The sequence below is a fragment of the Telmatherina bonti genome (genome assembly GCF_933228915.1).
Source record: "Telmatherina bonti genome assembly, chromosome: 4".
In the NCBI taxonomy this organism is placed as follows: domain Eukaryota; kingdom Metazoa; phylum Chordata; class Actinopteri; order Atheriniformes; family Telmatherinidae; genus Telmatherina; species Telmatherina bonti.
This window is the reverse complement of record NC_136622.1, coordinates 10,709,203-10,733,821: the sequence shown is the minus strand read 5'-3', so window position 1 is coordinate 10,733,821 and position 24,619 is coordinate 10,709,203. Positions and strand designations below refer to the sequence as shown.

The following is a 24,619-nucleotide window of genomic DNA, read 5'->3' as shown; positions in this document are numbered from 1 at the left end:
TCTGTTCACAATGTTCACATTGACAACTCAGATTTTTTTTTTTTTTTATTAAATATATTTTATGTCAGTTTTCTGGTTCAGTCTTGCAGGTGATGGTAAAAAAAAAACGTGTTAGATGTTCTTCCCAAGACTAAACAAATGTAAATACTTTGGGGGATGTATCTTAACTTGCATTTGTGTTAAAGAGGTCCCTCCCCCCCTATAATGTTTATATCTGAATGTGAACTTTGTGTTAATGTGTAATAAAGATATTTGTCTTTTCTGTGCTGAAGATGTATCTTTTTGTACTGTGTAGTTTAAATATAAAATCTTTAAGGACTTAAAATGTAGGCTTCTGTAATTTTGTCATTTAAAGATAATAAGGGAATTGAAGGGGACATTTACTTTGTGCGTATAGTGGCCTCGGCCGTCATGCTGCTGTAAAACGTGAATGCATTGTATCAAAAGTTATCAGATAGATCAGCCCAACATTTTAGGCAATGATTCCCACTTTTAGGGATGCAAAACTTTGCAGTGAGTCCTCAGAGCCTGTGAATAAAGGCACAAATAGCATTGTGATCATTTGAAATGTGACAATATCTTCAAAGAATACGTTAATATTCTCAATTTAAATAATAAAATAACCCTCATTGAAGAAATAAAGATTAGCGTCCATTGAGCAAATACGCCCCCTGCTGTCCCAATAAAGTTGGAACCAGTTGAACGACAGAATAATCCGGTGGCCCAGACACTCGCTAGCATGCAGAGTAGTCCGAGTCCAGCCATTGCGGCCGCACAAGCATACACAGTAAATAACCCAAACTCCAAGAAGATATTTTTAGATATTTTTTTTAGGTTATTAAAATTAAAAGTAGCCAACATCATTATCCCGGCGCTATTTGCATTAGGACCCCTTTGCTGTCCGAATTACCGCCTGAAGGGAAAAAATGCTATAATGGAGATATTTTGAAAGCTTTTAAAAATATGTATTTCTTAAAATTCTAACATTTTTTGTAATGTCTAATAAACACTTAGACCAGACATGGCCTATTTCAGCATTTATTTGTGACAAAGGCAACAACGGCAGAGACCAACGACATAAACCAACAGCATTGACCAACAACAGAAAGCAACGACATTAGCCAATCAGAAGGTAAAGACGTGCAGCGAAATACGAAGCCTACATATGCAGCAAACACAAATGCAACAACATACATGTACAACATTTACATCATCCAACATTTATATGTGCAATAAATAGATATGCAACAGATACATGTACATATACAACATGTACATGTACAACATGTACATATGCAAGAAATACATACGCAATATTGACACATACAAAAAGCAACAACACTTGTCAAAAACATTAGGCCATAGACATGTACCAAAGACACATTGGAACAACATAAACCAACAACATGTACACATATTACATAAACTTTTTTTTTTTTTACACAAACGGAACCCCATACCCCATATCTCCGTGCACATGCCTGTGTGTGTGTGTGTGTGTGTGTGTGTGTGTGTGTGTGTGTGTGTGTGTGTGTGTGAGGAGCACCACGCCCATGCCGGAGCAGGAGGTCTCCAGTTTCACTCCTTTAGACAGAGCCTGAGGAGAAGAGCTCTTTCAAAGGTAAGCGGAACTTGCGCGTGTTGACATCCAGCTTGTGGAATGTCGCGCGGACTCTCTCGGAGGGAATAACCTGGACTCACCGAACCGCCAGGTAAGACATCACCTGAGAAGCAAGCTGGTCTGTGATGGTGGCGCGCGGATGACTTCTTTCTGTCGGAGATTGTGCTGCTGTTGTGTTTTGTTGTAAAACTGCTGGAAGAAGAACAAAAGAGAGGAAAAAGTGACACTTAGGAGGGACACAACACAAAGCAATGATAAATCCTGCTGATAAAACACGTTCAGTTCGTTCTGCGTCTCAAACAGAACCTTTTACAATAACTACTTTATTAATTGCGCAATTGTGTGTATTTTGTGAGTTGTTTTTTTTTTTGTCTTTGGGAACATATGTCATAAAGTTGTCATGTTAGTAGACATACTTTTTGTTTGTTTGTTGTTGTTACTTTTTAATATTCATTTCTACGACCAGGTTTAAAAATATAAAACACAAAACAAACTGACGTCAAAATAAAATCAGACAGCTGAAGTCCAGTGTTGCACATGTCTCCTGACCTGGACCACCTGGTACGGCCTCGCAGGGCAACCAGAGTTCAAGTTGTTCTGTGGTGATGCAACTTTTTCATGGTGAGGTCATTCCAGGGTCAGTATTAAGGCATCATATATGGCTGATAGTAATGACGACAGTATGATTTTGGAGCAATCAAATGGACATGATGGAAAAGTTTGGGAGAGAAAACCAATCAAGTTAGATTTTTACTTTCAATGCACAGGCCATTTCACTCTCTTACTCTACTTTTAACCCTTTAAAGCCTGACCTAAGAACAACTCGGCCGAAAAATCAATTTTTTTATTTTTTTTTAATCTAAAGTCTTTATTTGGCCCTCTAACAAACTGTTGAAAGAAAAAAAAAAGTAATTTCCTTTTTTTTTTGGCATTTTTTAAGCATTTATTACAATGTAAAAGGTCAAAACTATTTCAGTGTAATCTTTTGTTTTCTGGTATTCGCCAGGAGGGCAGGAGACCAGTATCATACAGTACACAACAGGGTTTTGAGCAAAGTTTATACCATAAATTGTTGAGAAATGTCTCAGAAATTGTATGTATCAAATATGATACATTTTGCTTCATAGCAGGGATCACCAATCCTGGTCCTTGAGGGCCGGTGTCCTGCAGGTTTTCCAAGTGAGCCTGCTGGAAAACTCCTGTCTCAGACTCAGACAAGCTCTGCACATGTCTGCTAAATAGTCATTGATTACAAAGCACTTGGAAAACCTGCAGGACACCGGCCCTCGAGGACCAGGGTTGGTGATCCCTGCTTTATATGGTTAAATTGACCCCAAAAAAGAGAAAACTTTAGTTAAATCTGTTGCCATGACAATGCACTATATATCTGTAACTGGTCGCCTTGGGGTAGGCATGCTGGGAAGTATGAATGAGTTCTTGTGTTGACAGAAAACGTTCAGTGAAGTAACATCTTATGCTTCAAATACAGCCTGGAGAACGTGGAAGTTTGTCAGAAGGTTGTCTCAAACTCTTCTGTCCTGAAGATCTAAAACAGAAGCAGACCAGTTTGGTCAATAGTTAATGAAAATAAGAACTGAGAAATGTAGTTAACATGGAATAAACACAAGGAATGGCAGATTTATGTCAGTGGGAGTAAAATAAAAAGCCTGACTGGTCAGCAGAACTGTGAGTCTGCTGTTTCTGCTGCTGTGCTCGGTCCTCTTTTTCATTTGATCATTTTCAAAGTTTCATACTATGAAAGGAAATGACAACAAGCAGCTTTGGAAGATCTGTCTCAGCTTGGTCACACGTATGCGCTGCACGACCAGGCGGTTCATACTTGTTCGGCTTGTGCTTGTTGAATAGTCTTCCTGTGCACAAAGAAACAAATGCCAACGTTATGACCTGTTGTTCTAAAGGTCACCTGCCTACAACTCACAACAATGTCGCCATGTGTTCATTTAAAATTCAAATAGTCTTTATTTGATTGGAGTCACATAGTGGAAACTATGTGGCTCTACAGTTAGGCTTGATGAAAGGTCAAGATTTCAATCAGTATCTATTTCTGTGAGAATGAGCTCATTGCATTTATCAAATATATTCAGGTGAATTCAGAAGTGCAGACCTTATGGATTCCAACAACGTACCTCTCGGATGGAAGTGTGGCAGTTTTATCATCCCTTGCTTGTTTGGTATTATTATAACTGTAGTGTGTTAGGATTCTGTGTGGATGAATGTAAAGAAAAATGTCATTTAGCTCCTTGATTTATGCTGTTTAATACAGATTTAGCATGGTCTTAATTTGACCCCTCTGAATCAGCTGATAGTTGTATGTATAGTTATGATTTTTATGTTGTTGTTTTTTTTAAAATATATTTTTAGGCCTCACTCATGTCCCTGCTTCTTACCTCATCATCGTCACCTGTCTGGCGAATGCTGCTCTTCCTGATCGGTGTCCTCATGCTGCTGTCGTCAGGGGTCGATGGCCAAGGTAGCGTTACTTCATCATGAAATTATGTCTGTGGTGTTAAATTTTTATTACTGATACAAGGGAACCACTTCTTTGTAGTTTCAACAGTAAAACATATTATAGTGCTTTGTTTTTATGTAAAATACCTTTTTTCTGTATTTTATTTAACAAACTGCTATCTTCGGATGGGTAGTGGTTAGCACTGTGACCTCACAAGAAGGTCACTGGTTTGATCCTTGGCTGGGGGGGAGGCTTGAATGGTTGCCTTTTTGTGTGGAGTTTGCATGTTCTCTCTGTGTATGTGTGGGTTCTCTCTGGATACTCTGGCTTCCTCCTGCCTTGAAACACATGCATGTTAGGTTAATTGGTTATTCTGAATTGCCCATAGGAGTGAGTGTGAGTGGTTGTTTATCTCTGTGTGGCCCTGTGATGGACCGGCGAGCTGTCCAGGGTGTACCCTGCCTTTTGCCCAAAGACAGCTGGGATAGGCTCCAGCTTCCCTGCGACTCTTCATCGGATCGAGCGGTTCCAGAAAATGAATGAATGAAACTGCTAGCTTGTTAGCATGGCTCAAAAGATACCAAAGTTTATCCAAAAATGAATAATGATTATTATTAGATTTTTTTGAAACTGTATAAATTCCCAACAATGTTCCCACACAAAGCAAAAATAAAGGAAGAGAACAAAACGCTTAGAAACACTGGCCATTAGCAGTGGCAAAGCCAAACACAGGCACCAGCTTACTGGAAAGGAAAAGTCCCCATTAACCATTTTCAGCCTAACGAAACCAAATGAAGGCAGGCAACGGTGGTGGTAATGGTGGTAATGGGAGTGCATTCCTTTCCAAATAGTCCCAGCATGAAGCATTTTCTGTAGATGCTCTTCACTCAGTTGCTTGTTCAGAGTTGATTGTCCTTTTCATGACGGGAAAGTAATTTATTCTGAAATAGCATTTCCAACTTTTGTTTGTGTAATGAAAGTAAAAAATAACATGCTAAGCCCATCTCGGTATATTCAAGAGTTCTTTGAATTAAAAACAATGTCAAAAACAACATATTGGGATTCAGCAACTGGCCAGTCTGCTTGAGATCAGTATGATCTACAATACCTGCTTCTCTGAGGAAAGCACACAACATCCTGCCAGACTGGTACAAACCTGCTTTGTTCCTCTTATACACTGCAGTCTTCTGGATCTTTTTATTCAATTTGTATTAAAAGCTTGATCAGTTATGTTAACCCCTTAAACCCATTGCATCACATCCCAAAGCTGCTCGGTTTGATTGACATCTGGTGACTGGAGGCTATTCTAGTACAATGAGCCCATGTTCAAGAAACCAGTTTGAGACGTTTGAGGTTTGTGACATGGCGCTGGAAGCGACTGTCAGAAGACGCCACGCTGTGATCATAAAGGATGGACATTGTCAGCAACAGTACTCTGGTAGGATGTGCTGTTTAAACCTTAATGTTCAAATGGTATTAAAGTGCCCAAATTATGCCATTCTTCCCACTACCACCATTACAGCAGCAGCAGCCTGAGCTATAGATGCAAGACAAGATGGGTCTATGCGCTCATGTTGCTTCCACCAAATTCTGATCCTATCATCTGATTGAGGCAGCTGAAATGGAGACTCAGACTAGACAATGGTTTTCCATCTTCAGGTGTCCAGTTTAGGAGAGTCTGTGTGAATTGTAGCCTGCAGCTGACAGCAGTGGAACCCAATGCGGTCTGCTGCTGTCACGTGTTTTCAGGTTGGACATGTTGTGAATTTAGAGACGGCATTCTGGATGTTTTGGTTGTAACCAGTGATAATTTGAGTTATCGTTGCCTTCTCGCCTGCAACCAGTCTGACCATTCTCCTCTGACATCAACAAGGCATTTTGGTCCAGACAACTGCTGCTCCCTGGATATTTCTTTCTTTTTCACACCGCTCTTTAAAATATGACGCTCAGTTTGAACTTTAACAAGCCATCTTGATCATTTCTACATGCCTAAAAGCGTTGAGTTGCTGCCGTGTGATTGGCTGATTCACTGTTTGTCTTTACGGCTAATAGAACAAGTGGACCTTATAAAGTGGCTGTTGAGTGTATTTAGCACTTTTCATTTGAAGTAAATATAAAAAGCAAGCATATGTAATTATGGAGTCTATTGTATATAGTTGTTTTAAGCTTGTTTATTGTAATTAAGATGGCAATTAAAAATAAATATATTTTTCTGATTTAAAAGTGGAGCACAAAACACAGTCATTTGACCTCCTTTTCAGAAATCTACTTATTTAGACTTATTTTATGCTGCATATCATAAATAAATCATCACTGAGACACAAAGAGTTTATTAGTTTGAATTAAAAATGTAGTATGTCGCAGTAGCTCTCCTAATACAAATTATGAAGAACAATACAGATACTGTAGATGCATATCTGCATGTCTGCCTGCCCGCCTGGAAATCTTGTTGTTGTTAGTAGGTCTCGTAGACCTTGTCCCTGTCTCTGCAAAATCCCATCTGACCGTTTTTGATCTAAATGAAGACCCTCTGGGGGCCCCTGGTCTGCTCAGTGTGTCTCAGACGCACACACACATACACACAGAGGTTGTCGCATGCACACCCATTCATGTCAGAAAATAATCTGTGGAGGGCTGAAGGTCATACGTCCACAGAAGTAATAAAAGCAACGTTTTGTGATTCACGATGCCCTTGCAACACTCTTCTGTCTTCCTTGCTTCCGTTTCCCCCCTCGTCTTCCTCTCCATCTATAACCCGTTGCATATTACATACGAAACCCTGTCCCACTGTAACTCTGACGTTCCTCTGAGATGACCCCTGACCCTGCAGTCCTAAACCAGCGTCCTCTTCCTGTTTCTGCTGTAGTCAACAGTACAGGGCTTGCTTTGATGGATGAGGATGGGACGACTGAGACATGAAAGACATTGCTTGTTGGGAAACCTCTGCTGGAAATTATGTAAATGAAGCCAGAACAAAAGGTGGATTTGATTTGTGGAGGAGGAAGTGAGCAGGGTTAGACTGCCTTGAAGAACCAAAGCAATGAAGACAGTTTTCCAGTCTTTGATCTGAAAAATCTGTTAAATTTAACTTTTTCTTTTCACCTCAAGACTTGATTTAAAAAAATGTGCAAGACTCTTGATATAAGTATTCCCGCTGTTTGTCTTTGTCCAGGTCGGCTTAAGCTGACAGTTCTGTCTGAAGACAGGCTGCAGATGAAGTGGAAGGAGGCTGATGGACCTGTGCAAGGCTACAAAGTCCGAGTCAGATCAATCTCAGGTGGGACTTTTCAGGTTGTTGAAGAGGATTTTCTAACTTTATTCTTCTCATCCAGTCTTTAGGATGACATTGAGTCAAATGTGCATGAAATGAAAAAATACTTTAAGTCTAAATAATTAGTCAGCATCAGATCAGTTTCATGTGGGACTTTCCTGGGAGCGTTGAAGAGATAAAAACTGATTAAGTCAAGTCAAATTAATTCATAAAGCATATTTAAGAAAAGGCTCACCTGACCAAAGTGCTGTATGAAACAAAACAGATGAAATACCAAAATCAACATTAAAGTAAAATAAAATCTAACAACAATAAAACAGCATTGTAATAAAATTAAATAAAATACATGTAAAAGCATAGATACATTAAAAACTAAAGGAAAATGTTCAAACTGTTCAAACTAATTTTTATAAAATAAAATACAATAAAATAATTTTTTTTTAGATAATAATAAATATTGCAGCAATCTGTCAGAAAAAGCTCTGTCACCTCTGCCTTTAATCTTATTCTAGGACCTGTTAGGAGCAGCTGGTTTGTGCTCAGTGCTCTGACTGGATTAAATAAAAGCTCTAAGTGAGTTTGATTGTCGGTCAGTGGTGTTGTTAACCATGCAACTTGGACACAACCATGATTTCCTAATAAAACTCATCATTATTATGAAAGTACACTGTTGTAGCTCAGTTTTGATCTTCTATACCACATTCAGCAGGTGGATCTGGGAGTCACAGGTAACTTCGGCATTTATGCAGCGATAATATTGCGGTTAGTAGAACCGATCTGGTGAGGTGGCTTTTGTGCACACGTGTGGAGTCTATCACGCTGATGTTTTAAGAAAACCAGCACGAGAATGAAATCCATCTTGAGATTTAATAAAATGAATGAAAAAAGCTTCTTTTTCCCCAGAGGGATAAAATGTTTGGACATTATCTGCAGTGTCTTGCTATTTATTTCAAAGTAACAAAATGTTTTGTAAATGACCAAAACTTACTTTAATGATCTTTGTTTTCACATATCAGCTCTAATGTTTTATTTTCCCTCGACAGTGTTAGTAGGATTTGTCCTTAACTTATAAAATATCCTAGATACAAAGACTTTCACTAATCCCAGTAGGTTTTGAGAACCAGTTGGTATGTATGAATGGTTAATAAATGAGGCAATTTTTTTTTTTTGCTTTCCGGCAAACAGGGAAAGCATGGATGAGTTGTCTTTTTGGGGACACACTGACGGTGACATGAATACACATTGCTGCTGTACAATTAAGACCGCATGAGAAAATTAGAGCGTAGGCGAGGTGAGGCATTTATTCTAACATGCATGTGGTGGAAACTGGAGAACCCAGATAGAACCAGCGCATTTATTTGAAGAACAACAGCAACTACAGCACCACCACATAGCCTGCTTATTACACAATGACATGCTAAGTGTCCCATTACCAGCTCTGGAAACTATGCATGTCCAAAAGAGACACTTTGGGGTTCTGTGTGCACTCCAAATATTCACAGTAGGTTCTCACCAAGCATCAGTAGATGATAAGTGAGTGAAAATGGTTTGAGGTGTTTAGAAGAACGTACAAGTTTTTGTGTTAAAACATCTGAATTCTTAATGAATTTATTTATAAGCTGCTGCTTCAGATTGAACCCACAAGCTAATTAGTTTTCATTTGTAAATTATTTTTCTGTCTTGATAGTAACCCTTTTACACCTTGAAATGTCCTGTAGCTTTGCAGATCCATAAACACATAGATTAGCTCTGCCTCTCTCAGTGTAAATTACCAGCAGTTCTCACTCGTCAATCCTCTCATGTGGGGGGAAGCCTGGTCTTCTGTTCTCCTGACCAACCAACACAGTTTGTTTGATTTGTAATGCAGTGTTAGCTGTGGTTCTGATGTTGCAAATCAGCAGCTTTTAAATGAACTTCCCTTCCTCTTTTTCCCCCATTCATTCACATCTATGTTTGTGCGTCTCCTTGTGATAAACAAAGCAGCACAAATCCAAAAGTGTGTTTTTTTTCTATGGGCAGGAATATCTGTGGCTCCAGAGGTGCCGGATGTAAGATTTGTTATTCAGTCCTTCCTGTCCTTCAGCAAAACACTGCACTCCACATTTTCTCTGTTTGTGCAATGGAGAAAAACACAGCATAAACTGAAAAAGATGTTTACAGTTAATGCATGAATGTGATTATATATGTAATTTCTTGTGAAAAAATCTATTTAGTGGTTGACAAAACGGGAGAAGCAGAATGTAAATGCGGTCCATGTAAAATTTCATTTGTGTTGTAGTTCTGTTGCTTGTTTGTTTGTTTTTTTCTTGTTGCGGTTGTGTTTTTTTTTTTTTTCAATAATAAACAGCAATAAGCATTTTTCTTTAATCACCAGACATGCTTTTATTTTCCAGATGTGCCACAACCAGAGCTGATGCTGACCACCACTCGGGGCCGGGCGACAGTGGCAGGACTGGACTCCAGTCAGGAATATTCCCTCCAGGTTCTCATTCTCAATGGGACAACAGAGAAACTACTCGCGAAGAGACGATTCACCAGTAAGAAACACACCATACAAGGAAACAGTTAATAAAGCTGATAGATGTGTTTACATTTTTTAAATGCCATTTTAACATATTTTGTCTGTGCTGCAGATTTACTGCATCAAATTTTGTCTGCAGATTTTTTTTAACAGATTTTTTTTTTCCAAGAAATGTGTGTCGTTAACTTAGTGCTGTAAGTAAAAAGCTTGTTTCTGCTTGATGGGCTGGAAACCGCTGCAGAAATGACTAATCATCAAGACACTTCACGTCAACATGGATCCTGTTGTGTTTATTTCCTTAAACATCTATTCATTATTATTTTGACCAGCAAGGAGAAAATACTTATCTATACTGGTCTGTAGAACACTGACAAGAAATGGCCTTGCTGTTCACTTAATACTGTGAGATAATATTGACAAAATTGAGCTTTATCAGGTTGGAAACACACCGCCTCATCTGACAGAGTATGTTCACAAGCAGACAAACACACACAGAGTAGTTTTAAATACCAAACAGTGGGATTACAGGCTTGTTGTGTTTGAACCTACTGTGTATACTTAACACTAGTTAACAGTGTCCTGGGTTGTAAATTTTCCATTGTGGGCCACAAAGGCAACCTTAATAATGGCTTTCTACTCACACTTTGACACTGTTTGGACAGGCACTTTGCAGAGAGAACAACTATCTTTTTGTTGTGTAAAAGTTGTGTAAAAATCTGAGAAGAATTGTCAGACAGATATTTTTCATGATTCTGTGCTGATTAAATCTCTGCATTCTCATGTCACCCTTTCACTTCTGATGTTTATTGTGAGCCTGATTCATCCTCTTAAAGAGCTCAAAGGGGATTGTATAATATGTGAATGTAGCCTGCGGTTACTTGCAAACCATGCAAGTGATATTAGGTTACCATGTCGAGCTGAGCGTGTCTAGGCAGGCCAGAAAAACACCTTGACTTGGAAATTTGCAGCACCAGCTGTCATGCTGCGATGATGGCTGTCTGGGAATTCCTTCCTGATGCGTCTTCTTGTTTCTCATTTGCTTTAACCCCTTCATGACTCTTTGCTTACTTTGGACCAGGTAAGGGTTGGGCTACAAAGTTAATGCAATCCTTACTACTTTAAAATTGTACCTTTAATTTGCTTTTCTCCACCTTGTCTCTTAAAGCTCCAGCATGGGAAAAAAAAAATTATTGTGGCATACAAAATAGCAATCTGCATGCCATATTTAGCCAGACAGATTTACTCTACCAAGGGAGATGTGTTTTATATATGGCTGCCGTTGATATTCTGAATATTTTTATTGTTATTTTGATTGTGATCATCTGTCCTTATATGGCAATGCTGAACCTGGCAGGGAACAAAAAGGTAGGAAGAGAGAGAAAAAAAAGAAATAAAAGAGAAGAGAAAAGCGCATCATTAAAGTGTGAAGGGAAAAGTTGGCTTACCTGCCAAAACCACAGTATATATACACACATGAACTGCTACAGTACTATGGTACGACAGGATACCTAATATAGAATAATAATGATATGTAAGAACACACGTAAACATACCTAAAGGGAACCTAACAACACATAAATATCAGCAAGATTCAGTAGAGTGCATATGGAAAAAGGAGCACTTTTGTGGGCATATGCACGTGTGAATGTACACGTGTGATTATGTGGGACTGGTGAACCCTGTGCTTATAAGCGAACCACAACTAGGTCCCGAAGCTTCAGGGAGGAACCTGAGATCCCCAGGGCCCGGCAAGCCCACCAAGCACAGAGCCCAGGCCAGCCAAAGCAGAGAGAGCTGTTGCCCCACCAAGCCCAGAGCAGAGGAGCCCCAAGGTACGACGGGGCAGGGGCACCGAGTTGAGCAGGGCGACTACTCACAAGCTCGGCGGGTGACGGCGAGTAGGCCTGGCAGGCAATGGACGCGAAAGTGCAAGCTGCATGGAGAGCCAGCAACCTGCAGGCCCAGGGACACCCCCCCCCCCCCCCCCCCCGACAGAGTCCCAACCAGGACCGAGAAGAACCAGCCTACCCAGAGGAAAACCATTGCCACCATGATACAAGGGTTGGGCACCCCAAGGTCCAGAATCTGTCCACAGCCCCCCTCACCTGACCAGGGGAACCTCCCTGCCTACCATCCGACCCCCCCCAGCTCCACTCCCCATTACGTGATGTGACTAGCAGGGTCCAGGGAGACTGAGGGTTAGCTTTTGATGGATGCAGATGTGATCTCTAGACTGATCTGATCAAGCAGGAGATATCTGTAGTGGCTAATACTTAAATTTATTTAAGACTTCCAATTTACTAGAATAGTTTTCTTTGCAATGCATTGGGCCACGAGGACCATACGTGCTTTGTTAGTGTCCATGTTGATGTCACTTAGGTCTCCCAGTAAGCAAAGTTTGGCTCGTGCAGGAATACTGCATCTAAACCATATTTATAAATCCTCACAAACCTTATTCCAAAAATATTGAACCGGTGCACTGAGCCATAAAGCATGTAGGTAATCATCTACTGTGTTTCTGTGCACTGCATGCAGATCTGTGACTCATTAAGAGCCACCTTGAACATCCTTTGTCCTGAGTCATGCCTTCTATGGAAAGATTGACTAAGATTGATGGATAGGTCTATCTCCCATTTTGAAGTTGACAAGGAATTTGTATAATCTATATTTAACATAAGTCTATATTTTTTAAAGTAACTTTGGGGTGAAACAGTCCATAAATTCTGCTACTATGGGAGAAAGTTTCATGTCTCTTTGAAGAAGGGGAAATTTTTTGTGTATAATTGATTTGAGGTGTTGATATTCTAGGAATCTGCTGCTGTTAATCCCATATCGTGTTGAGAGTGTATTAAAAGATAAATGTACTGTTTTGTCTGTGTGTTGAACTGGTGCGTGAACACAGATTAAACAGCAAACCAAACTCGTGTTCACAATCCAGGAAGACGAACGTCTTGCTACTTTTTTTTCTTGTCTTTACAAGTTGACATGTTAAAAGAATAAAACTATAAAACAAACAGCAGAGAATAAATTATGAGATCGGTAAATGTCGCTCAGCTAAGCTTCTAACAGGAAGCTACATTTAACCTAGCGTTCCCTAACAATTAGCACACATTCAGTACAGAATAAACACTTTAACCGTTTGTGTTTACGGCAAACATATTAATTAGCCAAAATATACCTGAATAACACACTTACAGACGTTGCTGTCTTGGGGGAAAAAGATGGAAAAGTAACTTGGAACTCTTTAAAACATGACAGAGATAACTGGCTAGCGGAAACACTAGCGGATACCAGAAACTCACGGGTTTGCTAAGAAGTCTCGCAAGAATGTCATAAAGTTTCGTGAGAACTAAAACAACATCAAATATAACTGGGGCAGAGAAAAGTCTTTTCTTACTAACAAACATGGCTTAAAAATACCATATTGTAAATGTCTTGCACAATATACCTGGCATTTAAAACAGTTTAATCAGTCCAAGGGCAGAACAATAAAATACTTCCTTAATGAATAATATGCTCAAAGTATTTAATTTAATCCACTGATTAAAAATGATTTTTTTTTTTTTAATTTAGTACAATAACATGGTTGTTCCAGATGGGTGTGAGTTTACATGGCATTATTGAAGATAATGCAGTCAGGGAGGTGCTAAAGTTGATACTTTCAAACAATTTTAACCTTTTAACATTTAAGATGAAGAAAGGAAGATATGATTTCCAAATTGTCACAAAACATTTGTTCTGTCTGTCCATAGTTCATCTAATGGACTAGGCTTAAGCCATTTTAAGACATATTATAGCCTTTTTTCTAAGAAGTAATGTTGAAAATTAGGTCATTCTAATCCTCGTCTATCTTTAAGTTTCTGTAGAGTTTTTAAACTAATGCAGAGTTGTTTATTCTTTCAGAGAAACTGGGAAATGTATGATTCTAATGATTTGAACCAGGTTGGGGGATGTTTCAAAGGACTCATACAGAACAAGTAGTTGATTTTGGGAAGTACCAACATCTTTATAGTGGCAACTCTCCACATAAGTGAAATGGGGAGGGATTTCCAGCAAGCAAGGTTATCTTTTATAGGCCTAAGAAGGTGGGTGAGATTGCATCTCATGTTAGATCTGACAGTCTGGAAGGAATATTTACACCCAGGCATCTAATGTTGCCTGATTGTAAAGTGATGTTGGATGGATTTTGAAAGCTACAGTTAATGGGTAACTGGGATTTTATACCAATCAATAGAATAGTCAGAAATTAATTAGTGAGATTGTTTCAGATAGAGATGTTTGTGAATTCTGGAGGAACAGTAAAGTGTCATCAGCATAAAGGCTTATTTTATGAAATATATTGTTGGACTGGGTGCCTTTTATAATTTGATTCTGTCTAATTGCTGTCTAATTGCATACTCAGTTTTACCTCTAACTTCAAGCCTCCATAGAAAACCTGATGAAAAAATGAAGTTTTAAATATGCAGTTTTATAGTTCAAAGGTAATTCTTTAAAAAAAAATTATGGTATTTATACAAAAGAAGATAATTATAATAACAGGTAAAGATCTTTTTACTGAAACATTACTGCAAAAAATAATTTAAAAGTGAACATATTTTTAGAAAGATTGTTTTTGTCACCCACTGGCTCCATGTTTTATCCTGGTGGTTTGTTTGCAAGTATTTCTTCTGACAGTTTCATTTTCTATCTCCCAGTGGAGGGTTTGCGTGAGGAGGAGCTTATTCGCAGCGGTAGCCGTGACCAGAAGAAGAAGATATTGCCGGGTGGATCAGGATCGGGTGATTTGGACGATGCAACAGAGACCTTGTTGGGTCTGCCATCAATTCTGTACCCAGAGCTCACGACCACAACTGGTTCTTCTGCCACTACTGCAGGTACTGCATACTTGTTAAAGGTAAATCAGACAAACCAATATCACTCCTGTTACAGTAGTGATGATGTCAGTAAAAAGCAAGTTGTATCCAGTCCGATATGAGATCATGGTCTAAGGTTTGAAGATAAAAAAACAATATAACAGTAAGTAATTAAATAAGTAAATCTAAATTTATTAGTTGAGAAGATGATAGAAACAATCATGCAAACTTTAATACAAGCATGAAAATTGGCACAGTTGGCACAATTTTGTGGAAAATTTGAAAATCCGAGATGACGGCCATTTTTCAAGATGTCTGCTGATAGTACGGTGGCTGGGAAGTGCAAAGCAAATTAAAATGTCAAAAACACATTCCAAAATTTGAAAACAAAATGACATTTTATAAAAATTCACAATTTAAAAAACAAATTAAAAAAAATCACTTTTTAGGAAACAAATATACATTTTAAAAAATAAATTTATATTTTAAGAAACATTTTTACATTTTTAGGAATCAAACATACATGTTTGAAAAAAAAAAATTAAGAAAGCAAATTCCTATTTGAGGAAACCAATTTATGTTTCAAGAAACACTTAAATGAACCAAGACAATCTACAATTGGCAGACCACTTTTACAAATACCGAAACAAATTAACAAAAGGCAGCTTTACACGGAAAGGGAGGGCCTAAATACCAGAAGTGGCCCAATGATGACATCATCTCATAGTACAAACTTCAGTTTTAATGGAGGAAGTCAGCAGCGTAGTGGTTAAAGAAAAGGGGTATGCTGCTGATGTTCATGGGTGCAATTCCTGATTATGCATTTATACATATGTTAGATAGTTGTGCTTCTTCTTCTCACTCTCATATGTAAGTCAGTTTAGATAAAAGCGTCTTCTAAATGACTGTAGAATAGAATAGATTCGATTTTGTGGAGCCAACTTAGGACAATTTACGTCTTTATGTAATGAGCCTAATTAGTTTGGTAAAAATGCAAATTAGGCTCGTTTTATGATTTTTATTTGGCATCTGGACCACATTGGACTACGTCCTGACAAAAAACTACAACACCTAACTTACTCTTCAAAGCTGGACTGAAATATCACAAATTGAAAAAAGCTTTCACAAATCAGAAACCATGTTTTCATGAATCAGCATGAATGGGAAGTTAAGCTACAATGACCGTCCACATGAAAAACGAAAAGATCAGTCATTTAGCTGACGCTTTTATCCAAAGTAACTTACAAATGAAAAAGAGTAGAAGATGATTTGTAAAAATGCATAACCAGGAATTTAAAGCATGAACATCAGAACCGTAGCTCTTTCCATTAACCATTACACCACTGACTTCCTGTGAGAAGCGACAAAATGTTAGTTACATACTAAATAGTGCATATATACTAAATCACTCTCACTGTGTGTATAAATCAGGGTTGCTCAAGGCCGGTCCTTTAGATCTACTTTCCTGCAAATTTTAGATGTAACTATTCTCCAACAAACCTGAATCAAATGAATGTCTTGTTACCATGCCTCTGTAGAGCCGAATGACATGTGGATGAGGGGATTCTACCATTTGATTGTGGTGTTTGGAGAAGGGATGCATCCGAGAGTTGTAGTATAATAGATTTTACAGAGATGGACTTGGGTACCCCTGGTATAAATTATATAAAATCACTAGTGAGAGTTTGCACCATGGTAATACTATATGGTTCTGCTTTAGGCACACTGTTGTTTACTCGGTAGATAAACAGTCTCCTCTTGGTATGTGAAAGATTATATGAAAATTCAGGTATGCAGATGATACAGTCATCTATTCGCATCGGAAGGATGCTAATCTGGATGTTACAAGCTCTAGATAGGGAGGGTTTAGAGTAGGAATGTGGGAGAGGGTTGGCAGGGTGGACACTAGATTGTTGGGTGGGAGGGTGGACTGTGGGAAGTGGCCTGGGCAAACTGGGTAGGGGCTATCCTGCCAAATGCACCAACCCATATTGTGCTGGGAGTGATTTCACCACTCTATTTTGATTGCAAACAACATTCCACAATCATTCATGAATGGGGATGGTGAGATGTTTATGGGCTTATCATAAAGTCAGAAATATTTTGCAGCTGTAAACAAATGTTTTAAAATCATTTCAGTTTAAATTTGTAAATCAAGTTTTTTTCATCCTGGTAAAACAAAGAAATAATTAAGTTTGTAAATGTGCAAAAAAGGAATCTGGCTGCAGCTTTCCTTTGGCCACACACCCTGCCCCTCCTTGGTGGGCGTGCGGCCGTCCCTGAGGTGGGTGGGCTCTGCTTCTGTATTGGTTGCTGGTTACTGTGACTTGGAGCCCTCTAGATCTGTCCCTGATCCTCACACAATCCTCACATAACCTTACATAATCACATAATAGATATTAAATGTAATGTTTAGTACACACACATACACACAGATACACATTTATTTGTCACTGCTGTGTTTGTAGTTTATGATTCTGATGATGTTTGTTGTGTTTTCTTTGAAGTCCTAGAATAAATGTGTCTTTACAGGTGTAGAAGAGGGCTAGTTTTACCATTGAGGATTTGTTGCAGTTGTTTGTTTTGCTCTTCTTTTATCGCTGTCTTTCCAGTCCAGTGGTTATAAGCAGAAAATGTAAATGTAAGAGACAAGGGGAGTGTCAGGATTTGTAGAGATGTGGGGACCTAAATGCAGCACCATGAGGTAGGAGGCAGATGGAATATGAAAATAATGGTTTAATCCACAGGTGTCAAACTTGTCTCCATCCTCCAACACACCTGACCAAAATACATAAGTAGGTTGACGAGAAGCTGCTGGATCCATTGATTTGAATCAGCTGTGTTGGTAGAGAGAAGCAACAAAAACCTGCTGGATACCGGCTCTCGAGGACTGGAGTTTGACTCCCCTGATCCAACAGAAAGAATAAGAACATTGGCTGGAAGAAAGATGACAATGATTTGACAAATAAAGCTGAGAACAGAGGAGTATGTCAACACTGGAGGGACTAATAAGGAACAGGGGAAGTAGATGAGGAAACCAGGGGAGCTAATGAACAGGAAGAAAAAAAAAACAGAAAAATACAAGGAAGCTAACAGGAAAAACTTCAAAATAAAAACAGGAAACAAGAACTAAAGACTTAAAAAAAAACCTCCACACCATGGCAGGGAGCCCCATATCCAAAAGGCTCCTCTTGCCAGAGCATTATGCTGTCATGATGCTGGACAGAATATGTTAAAAGAAAAAAAAACCTGGATAAGAGAACAATGTCACTATTGTCATTGAACGGGCATAAAATTCTAAGTTTTGGTTTTTAAAATAATAGATGACACTGCATCTTCATCCCTTAAGGTCTTTGCTCACCTTACCTCTGCACCAATAAACAGTAACAATATCTAGAGATGGAACAAACTCCCCACAGACTCAAAGATCAGCACATTTACAGGATTTCTTCCAAAGAAGTAAAATAAAATAAAGGATTTTGAGATGTCAATCTGGTCAGCACTTAAATTTTTTAATGCATCTTATTGACTTATTGTCACTGTATATTATCACAAGTATATTTTGTCATGTGTTTTTTAAATTGTTCTTATTTTTTTTATTTCTTTAAACTCTTTTGCATTTCTTTTCTACCTGCCACAGGTACTGGAGATGCTGGTACTCAGTCTGGTCTGAGTTTAATGTTTGTACATGGTCCCTGAAAAATAAACCGTTAAATAAATAAACAAATAAGAGCTGATCAATTAGAAGCTAAAAATAAGACAAGACCATGAGGATGGTGGTTAAGTCAGAGGAAGTGAAATAAATTGCTCTTGTCAAGGAGTAGCAAGCTTTTCAAAAGTTTGATTACATTTTATCTCACTTTTCCTTTGATACATTCCTGTCACATCTTGTTTTGAATTAACTTTGTCTATCTTGCTGTAAACTGTTGGCTTCCAGGACCCCTAACCACAGAAAGGCCCTCTGAAATCCCTGAGGAGGCCTCAGAGAAAACCACCAAAGAGAAGAGGAAGAGAAAGAAAGAAAAAGAGCGACATCGCTCTGCGGTGGAAAACAAGGAGGAGCAGGGAATGAAACAGGGTATACTGACAGAGGATAAAACCTGGAAAACACCGTTCCATACTCAGCCAGTCACAGGTAACGTCTAATATGCTACATTAGGAAATGTCTTGGACTTCTTCTGCTGTTTTGAAGTACATTATTGACCTAAATGAACCAAAAATAGATAGCAGACAAAAAGAAAAGTCTGTTTTAGCAGGACATTACGCTGACTTTGAAAGATGCCTTCAGCTGCAATGGGGATCTAAGAAAACATGAGGTTGTTGGAGGAGTAAGTGTTGGTTTTGGAAGTGATGACAGTGTTTGCATAAGGGAGGGACAGGTACGGGATAATGACAGGCCATCCTTTGCAGCTGCAAGGCAAATGCATTCTCTTCATAATCTAAAGGAGCGCACAGACCCTTACATGCATGGAAATGCTCATGAATGCTTCATGTTGACACATGTTCAAACAGTATTTACTGTACACACTAGCATTCTGCCTGCCTTCAACAGTCATCTGTTTCCTCAATGCACACGAGAAAAACATTAAATGAATAAGCAATATTTAGGGCAATATAAAGAACGGCTTCAGTTTAAGAATGTCCATCTCTTGTATCCTTAAATTTAGGGATGTATCCAAGAAAACCATATGAGTGCAGCACAGAAGCTGCAGCAGACATCATACTGTTGGTGGATGGTTCCTGGAGTATTGGACGCAGCAACTTCAGGCGGGTCAGAGACTTCTTGGAGGGACTGGTGACACCTTTCCGCATTGGGCCAAATCACATCCAGATCGGTAAGAACCAGCTTGTTTAGGGAGTATGGTGGGGACACCATCTACAAAATACAACAACACGCCGTGTATACAAACAGAAATTTTAGCGGGAAAAGCTGCAAGTACAGAGAAGCGCTGCAAATACAAAAACATAATTCAAAAGACAGAAAAGTGCTGCAAATACAGAAACAAGCTGCAAATACAGAAAAGCTGATCCTGCAAAGAAAGGGATCTAAAATGGAGTCTGTGACCACGACACCCCTAAAATCAGCATGTCCATGAATATATTGAGCTGTATAGAGGGAAACCTTCAGTTCAGTCCTGGTGGAGACAAGAAACCAGTGGAGTCATCAGATGGGGATGATATCATCATATTCGCACAACCTCATCAGGACCCGAGTAGCAGCTTTTTGGAAGCATTGGAACCTCTGCTATAGATCCCAATGAGATGTGCATAGCAGTTGCTCAGTCTGGAGGAGATAAAGGCATGGACCAACTTTTCTTCATCTGAGAGAGAGTTTGGAAGTGTTTCAGAGGTGATAGAATGAGGTCAAAATGGGATTCAGAGGTGAGTTGGTGGTCCAAAACTGCGAAACTGTGAAAACTGATGAGAGATTAATAATGGAGCCAGAGAAAGTAATGCTGGTTTTGAGTGATAATTTGGTCTGGTGAGGAATGCCCACCGGGATGGCTTCAGTTTTGGGGCTGTAGGGTTGGAGGAAATTGTGCTCCATACAGTCTTTGTCTCCTCCAGACAGGTGGTGAGCTGTGACAGAGATTAATGATGATGATACGTGTTATCAGCATAGCAATGAAAAGAAAAACCATGGAGGCTGATGACCCAACAGAGGGGAATAAGGTTGAACAGGGGTGTCCAAAATTGGTTCTGCAGGTTTTTGTTGCATCATTGCTGCAACACACCTGACTTACATTAAATGTATTCAACAGCCAATGTAGTTTGGCTCAGTGGCACATTAGTTTAGGTCAAGTATGTTGGAGCACAGATTGTGGCCCTTAATGACCAGAACTGGACACCCCTGAGGTTAATGAAGAGGATGGGGCCAAGAACTGATATATCCATGCATCTAATGAAATGAAGCATACACCTTGATCTTAAATTCTTCAAATGCTGCTATGAATACCTGCAACACTCCCTTTTCACCATTATCGCCATATATCGCTGTGTAGGTGGGAAAAGAGCAACGCTATTGATATTGAATTACTATTATAGCTATAACTCTGAAGTAACAAAAACAGAAGCAGGAATGTTTAAGTTCACCAAAGTAGAATGGACTTCTTTTTTCCAAATGTTGTGTGACAGATTTTATAATCACATCTAATGTAGTTTTTTTTTCTCAGGTTTGACCCAGTACAGTGGAGACCCTCGAACAGAGTGGCAGCTCAACAACCACACTACTAAAGAACAGCTGTTGGAGGCAGTAAGGAATTTCAGATATAAAGGAGGAAACACGTTTACAGGTACAAACGCAACATTTATTGAACCTGAAGTACTGTAGATGCACCATTTGCTGCCGGTGCGTAACCAGCTAGTCATTCCCCAGGGCAGGCATTGATTCACGTCATGGAAGAGAACATGAAGTCTGAAGCAGGCGCAAGAGAAGACACACCATTTTTCTTGGTGTTGTTGACTGATGGGAAGTCTCAAGACGATGCTATTGCTGCAGCAAACCGTTTGAAGACTGCAGGGGTGGAAATCATTGCTGTAGGTAAGGCTGAAAGGCTGAAAAGAAAACATTTACCAATATTTTATATGTTAAAAAAGGTTGATCCATGATTAAAACTTTATGTTGCTCAGGTGTGAAGAACGCTGACGAAGCCGAGTTAAGGCAGGTGGCATCGGAGCCAGTGGATCTGAACGTTTACAACGTGAATGACTTTCCTCTGCTTAGCAAGCTGGTGGCTCGGCTGGTCCACATTCTGTGTGGGAGGATAGAGGACCGTGGCATCACAAAACGTAAAGCACATACAGTCATGTGTTAAAAAAACCCAAAAAAACTCAGTCATAGATTTTATGTGCTAAAAGTAATTCTAAAATTTTAATTGCGATTAATACCATGATTTTCTGTGATTAATCATTTAAAATTCAATAATGTTTCAGAAATAGTGCCTTGTGCAGGTTTATACTAGTACTGCTCCACAACAGACCAAAAGAGTTCAATAACTTTGTTTTTAACACTTATAACAAAACAGCAGTATTCACTTCACACGGCAGCATGAATATATATATATATATATACATATATATATATATATATATATATATATATATATATATATATATATATATATATATATATATATATATACATACATATGTATATACATACATATATATATATATATATATATATATATATATATATGTATATACATACATATATATATATATATATATATATATATATATATATGTATATACATACATATATATATATATATATATATATATATATATATATGTATATACATACATATATATATATATATATATATATATATATATGTATATACATACATATATATATATATATATATATATATATATATATATATATATATATATATATATATATATATATATATATATATATACATATATATATATATATATATATATATATATATATATATATATATAAATTTAAGGTTTCAGGTCTCTGGCCTCCTCACTTTTGGTGCCTAGTGTGTTCGTTATGTGATTGTTTCAGATTGGTATTATGTGGCAGTCTACAATATTCTGCTGTACTTTTTCTCTTCATTACATATAAGCATGGCGCTGTTTCCTCTTAGTTTTATTTGGTCCCTGACTACTTCATATGCTTCAATCACTCTGCTCCCATTGCCATAGTAAACCAGTGATTCTGTAATAAATTTGCAAAGGTATATTTAAGGAAGTCGTAGTCATGCACTAATCCAGGTTTAGATTTTCATGGCTTGATGAATCCAGGTCTGTTTATCCTGACCTTCTGTTTGTTTAACCAGTTAAGCCTAGAACTTCTTGTTTTCAATGCAAAAAACCCAAATTAGCCATTGTTCTTGAATATCTAAATGCTACATTTTTCTTAAAAAAAAGCCTCTGGTAGAGTCCAGATTAGCTTTCTCATTATGTCCTGATGTGTAACACCTTACAATTGACAGAAGGCAGAAGATAGAAATAATCTGTTATCCTGTTTTTCAGTGAAAAACTGATCACATCAATGCATTTGGTTTATGAAGTATTCCTCTTAATATCTTTCAAGGAATGGAGCCTGGTCCCACAGCAGACCCAGCCCTCTCTTACCCAAGTCCTACTGATCTCCGGTTTTCTGAACTTGGACCCAGAGAGGTGAAGCTGCACTGGACCAATCCTACTGAGCCAGTCCAGCAGTACAGAGTGGTGTACCACAGTGCTGAGGGTCAGACTCCCCAGGAGGTCAGATACTCAGTCTCAGTTTCATTTGCAGATAGATCGTTTTATCTTTTGTATGTGAGGAAATTTTAGATATTGTACATTTTTACCACACTTGGTTTGGTAAAACAATATGTGTCCTGATATGTGCTCTTTTGCAATCTTTTTTTGTCGTGTCTGGTTTCCTGATTATAGTTTTTTCCCTCCTGTGTATTTTATTTTGCTTTCTGCTTCCTGTTCATTAGTACACCTGGTTTGATTTGTTAATAGGCTTCACCTGCTCCCTGTTTGGTCACCTGTGCTTTTATACCAACTGGTCTCATTTTCCATAGCTAATTTATTTTTCTTTTGAATGTCACATTACCGTCTGGGTTCTTAGAGCTTTAATTATGACCATATTCCTGCACTAGTTTACCTCATCAGCCCGCATTTAGCTTCGCAACCACTACTGAACCTGACAAAATGGAAAAATAGGATATATTCTTTCTGTTATTTGCCTTATTTATGAGTTGGATTAAAAAAAAAAGCTCAACCTTTAAAATAGAAAACGACAGAATCTTGATAGAGTAACTTTATCTTGCAAGAAATTCACTTTCAGCACAAATACAAAAGACAAGAAGATGTGAACTGAATGTGAGCAACTAGTGAACTGAAGAGCAGTTGCTCAGAACAAGTGTTAGCACTGAGTTTTCTTCTTTATGTCTTTATGTTTTTAAATATATCTTACTTCTTTATATATTTTTAGCTTTCATAAGGGTGAGCTATGTATCTACTGACAATATGGTTACAGTTATAATGTAATAATCATGTACAGAATGTTAACTGCACAGAATATGATGCTCATAATATGAATGCACAGGTTTCAAGGTGAAAACTGTAATAATTATAAAACTATTATATTTATTCATACAACTATGTTCTTCATTTTTCTCTAACATTATGTGATTGACATTTCAGTTCAGAATGAACAACCTCATACAGGTTTTGTTTGGATTCTTTTAAAAAACTCTGAGAATTTAGAATAAAGATTATTGTGAGAAATATGACATAATAATAGATACTAAAGCATTCCATATTTGTATTTTTTTGTTGAAAATAACATAAATAATTCTGACCAGAAGAATTCTCGATAAACATATCTGACATTTTGGAGACGTTAGAGCAGACCCTATTATAGGGATTCTTGTGCAACATTTTTGTTCAAGATTTGCAGCAAAAGAAATTAATTATTGTTTCGTCATGATTAAAAATTTGTATGAAAATGTTTTCACTTAGGTGTTTTCACTTGGTGGATTGTGTATGTATTGGCCTGACTTATCTGCATGCTTTATGAGCAGGTGGTACTGTCTGGCTCCGAATCCACTGTGCTGCTGGCTGGTCTGTCATCTCAGACTCTGTACCACGTGTCCATCTTCCCTGTGTATGCAGACAACGTTGGCCTTGCACTCAGAGGAACCGTCACTACATGTAAGCTTGACAATAAGATAAATATAACAATATCAGTATCAAGAAGACAATGTGAATAAATCTACAGGTGGAGGGAGTTGTGAAGTGTCTAAGATGGACAGAATTTGGAGTTATGGCAGGGGAAAAGGGGGATGTGGAATGATGGGGGGTTTTTATGCTTCTACCAACGTGGAGGTCATGTTTTTGGGAGCAT

At 38.2% G+C, this 24,619-nt stretch overlaps 1 protein-coding gene across 2 annotated transcripts in view; it reads left to right on the top strand.

The window, feature by feature from the left end:
* Positions 1 to 1,592: 1,592 nt before the first annotated feature.
* The window catches only part of LOC306755245 (collagen alpha-1(XX) chain-like), a 59,503-nt gene continuing 36,476 nt past the window's right edge, over positions 1,593 to 24,619 (top strand). For both annotated transcript variants that reach the window (XM_079239563.1, XM_079239564.1), the window contains exons 1-12: positions 1,593 to 1,712; positions 4,004 to 4,112; positions 7,264 to 7,368; positions 9,756 to 9,899; positions 14,578 to 14,757; positions 18,674 to 18,871; positions 19,404 to 19,571; positions 20,910 to 21,029; positions 21,113 to 21,277; positions 21,367 to 21,525; positions 22,811 to 22,983; positions 24,297 to 24,426. In XM_079239563.1, coding sequence (XP_079095689.1) covers positions 4,013 to 4,112; positions 7,264 to 7,368; positions 9,756 to 9,899; positions 14,578 to 14,757; positions 18,674 to 18,871; positions 19,404 to 19,571; positions 20,910 to 21,029; positions 21,113 to 21,277; positions 21,367 to 21,525; positions 22,811 to 22,983; positions 24,297 to 24,426 — 1,642 coding nt within the window. In that variant the 5' untranslated portion in view covers positions 1,593 to 1,712; positions 4,004 to 4,012. The remainder of the gene's footprint in view (positions 1,713 to 4,003; positions 4,113 to 7,263; positions 7,369 to 9,755; positions 9,900 to 14,577; positions 14,758 to 18,673; positions 18,872 to 19,403; positions 19,572 to 20,909; positions 21,030 to 21,112; positions 21,278 to 21,366; positions 21,526 to 22,810; positions 22,984 to 24,296; positions 24,427 to 24,619) is intronic.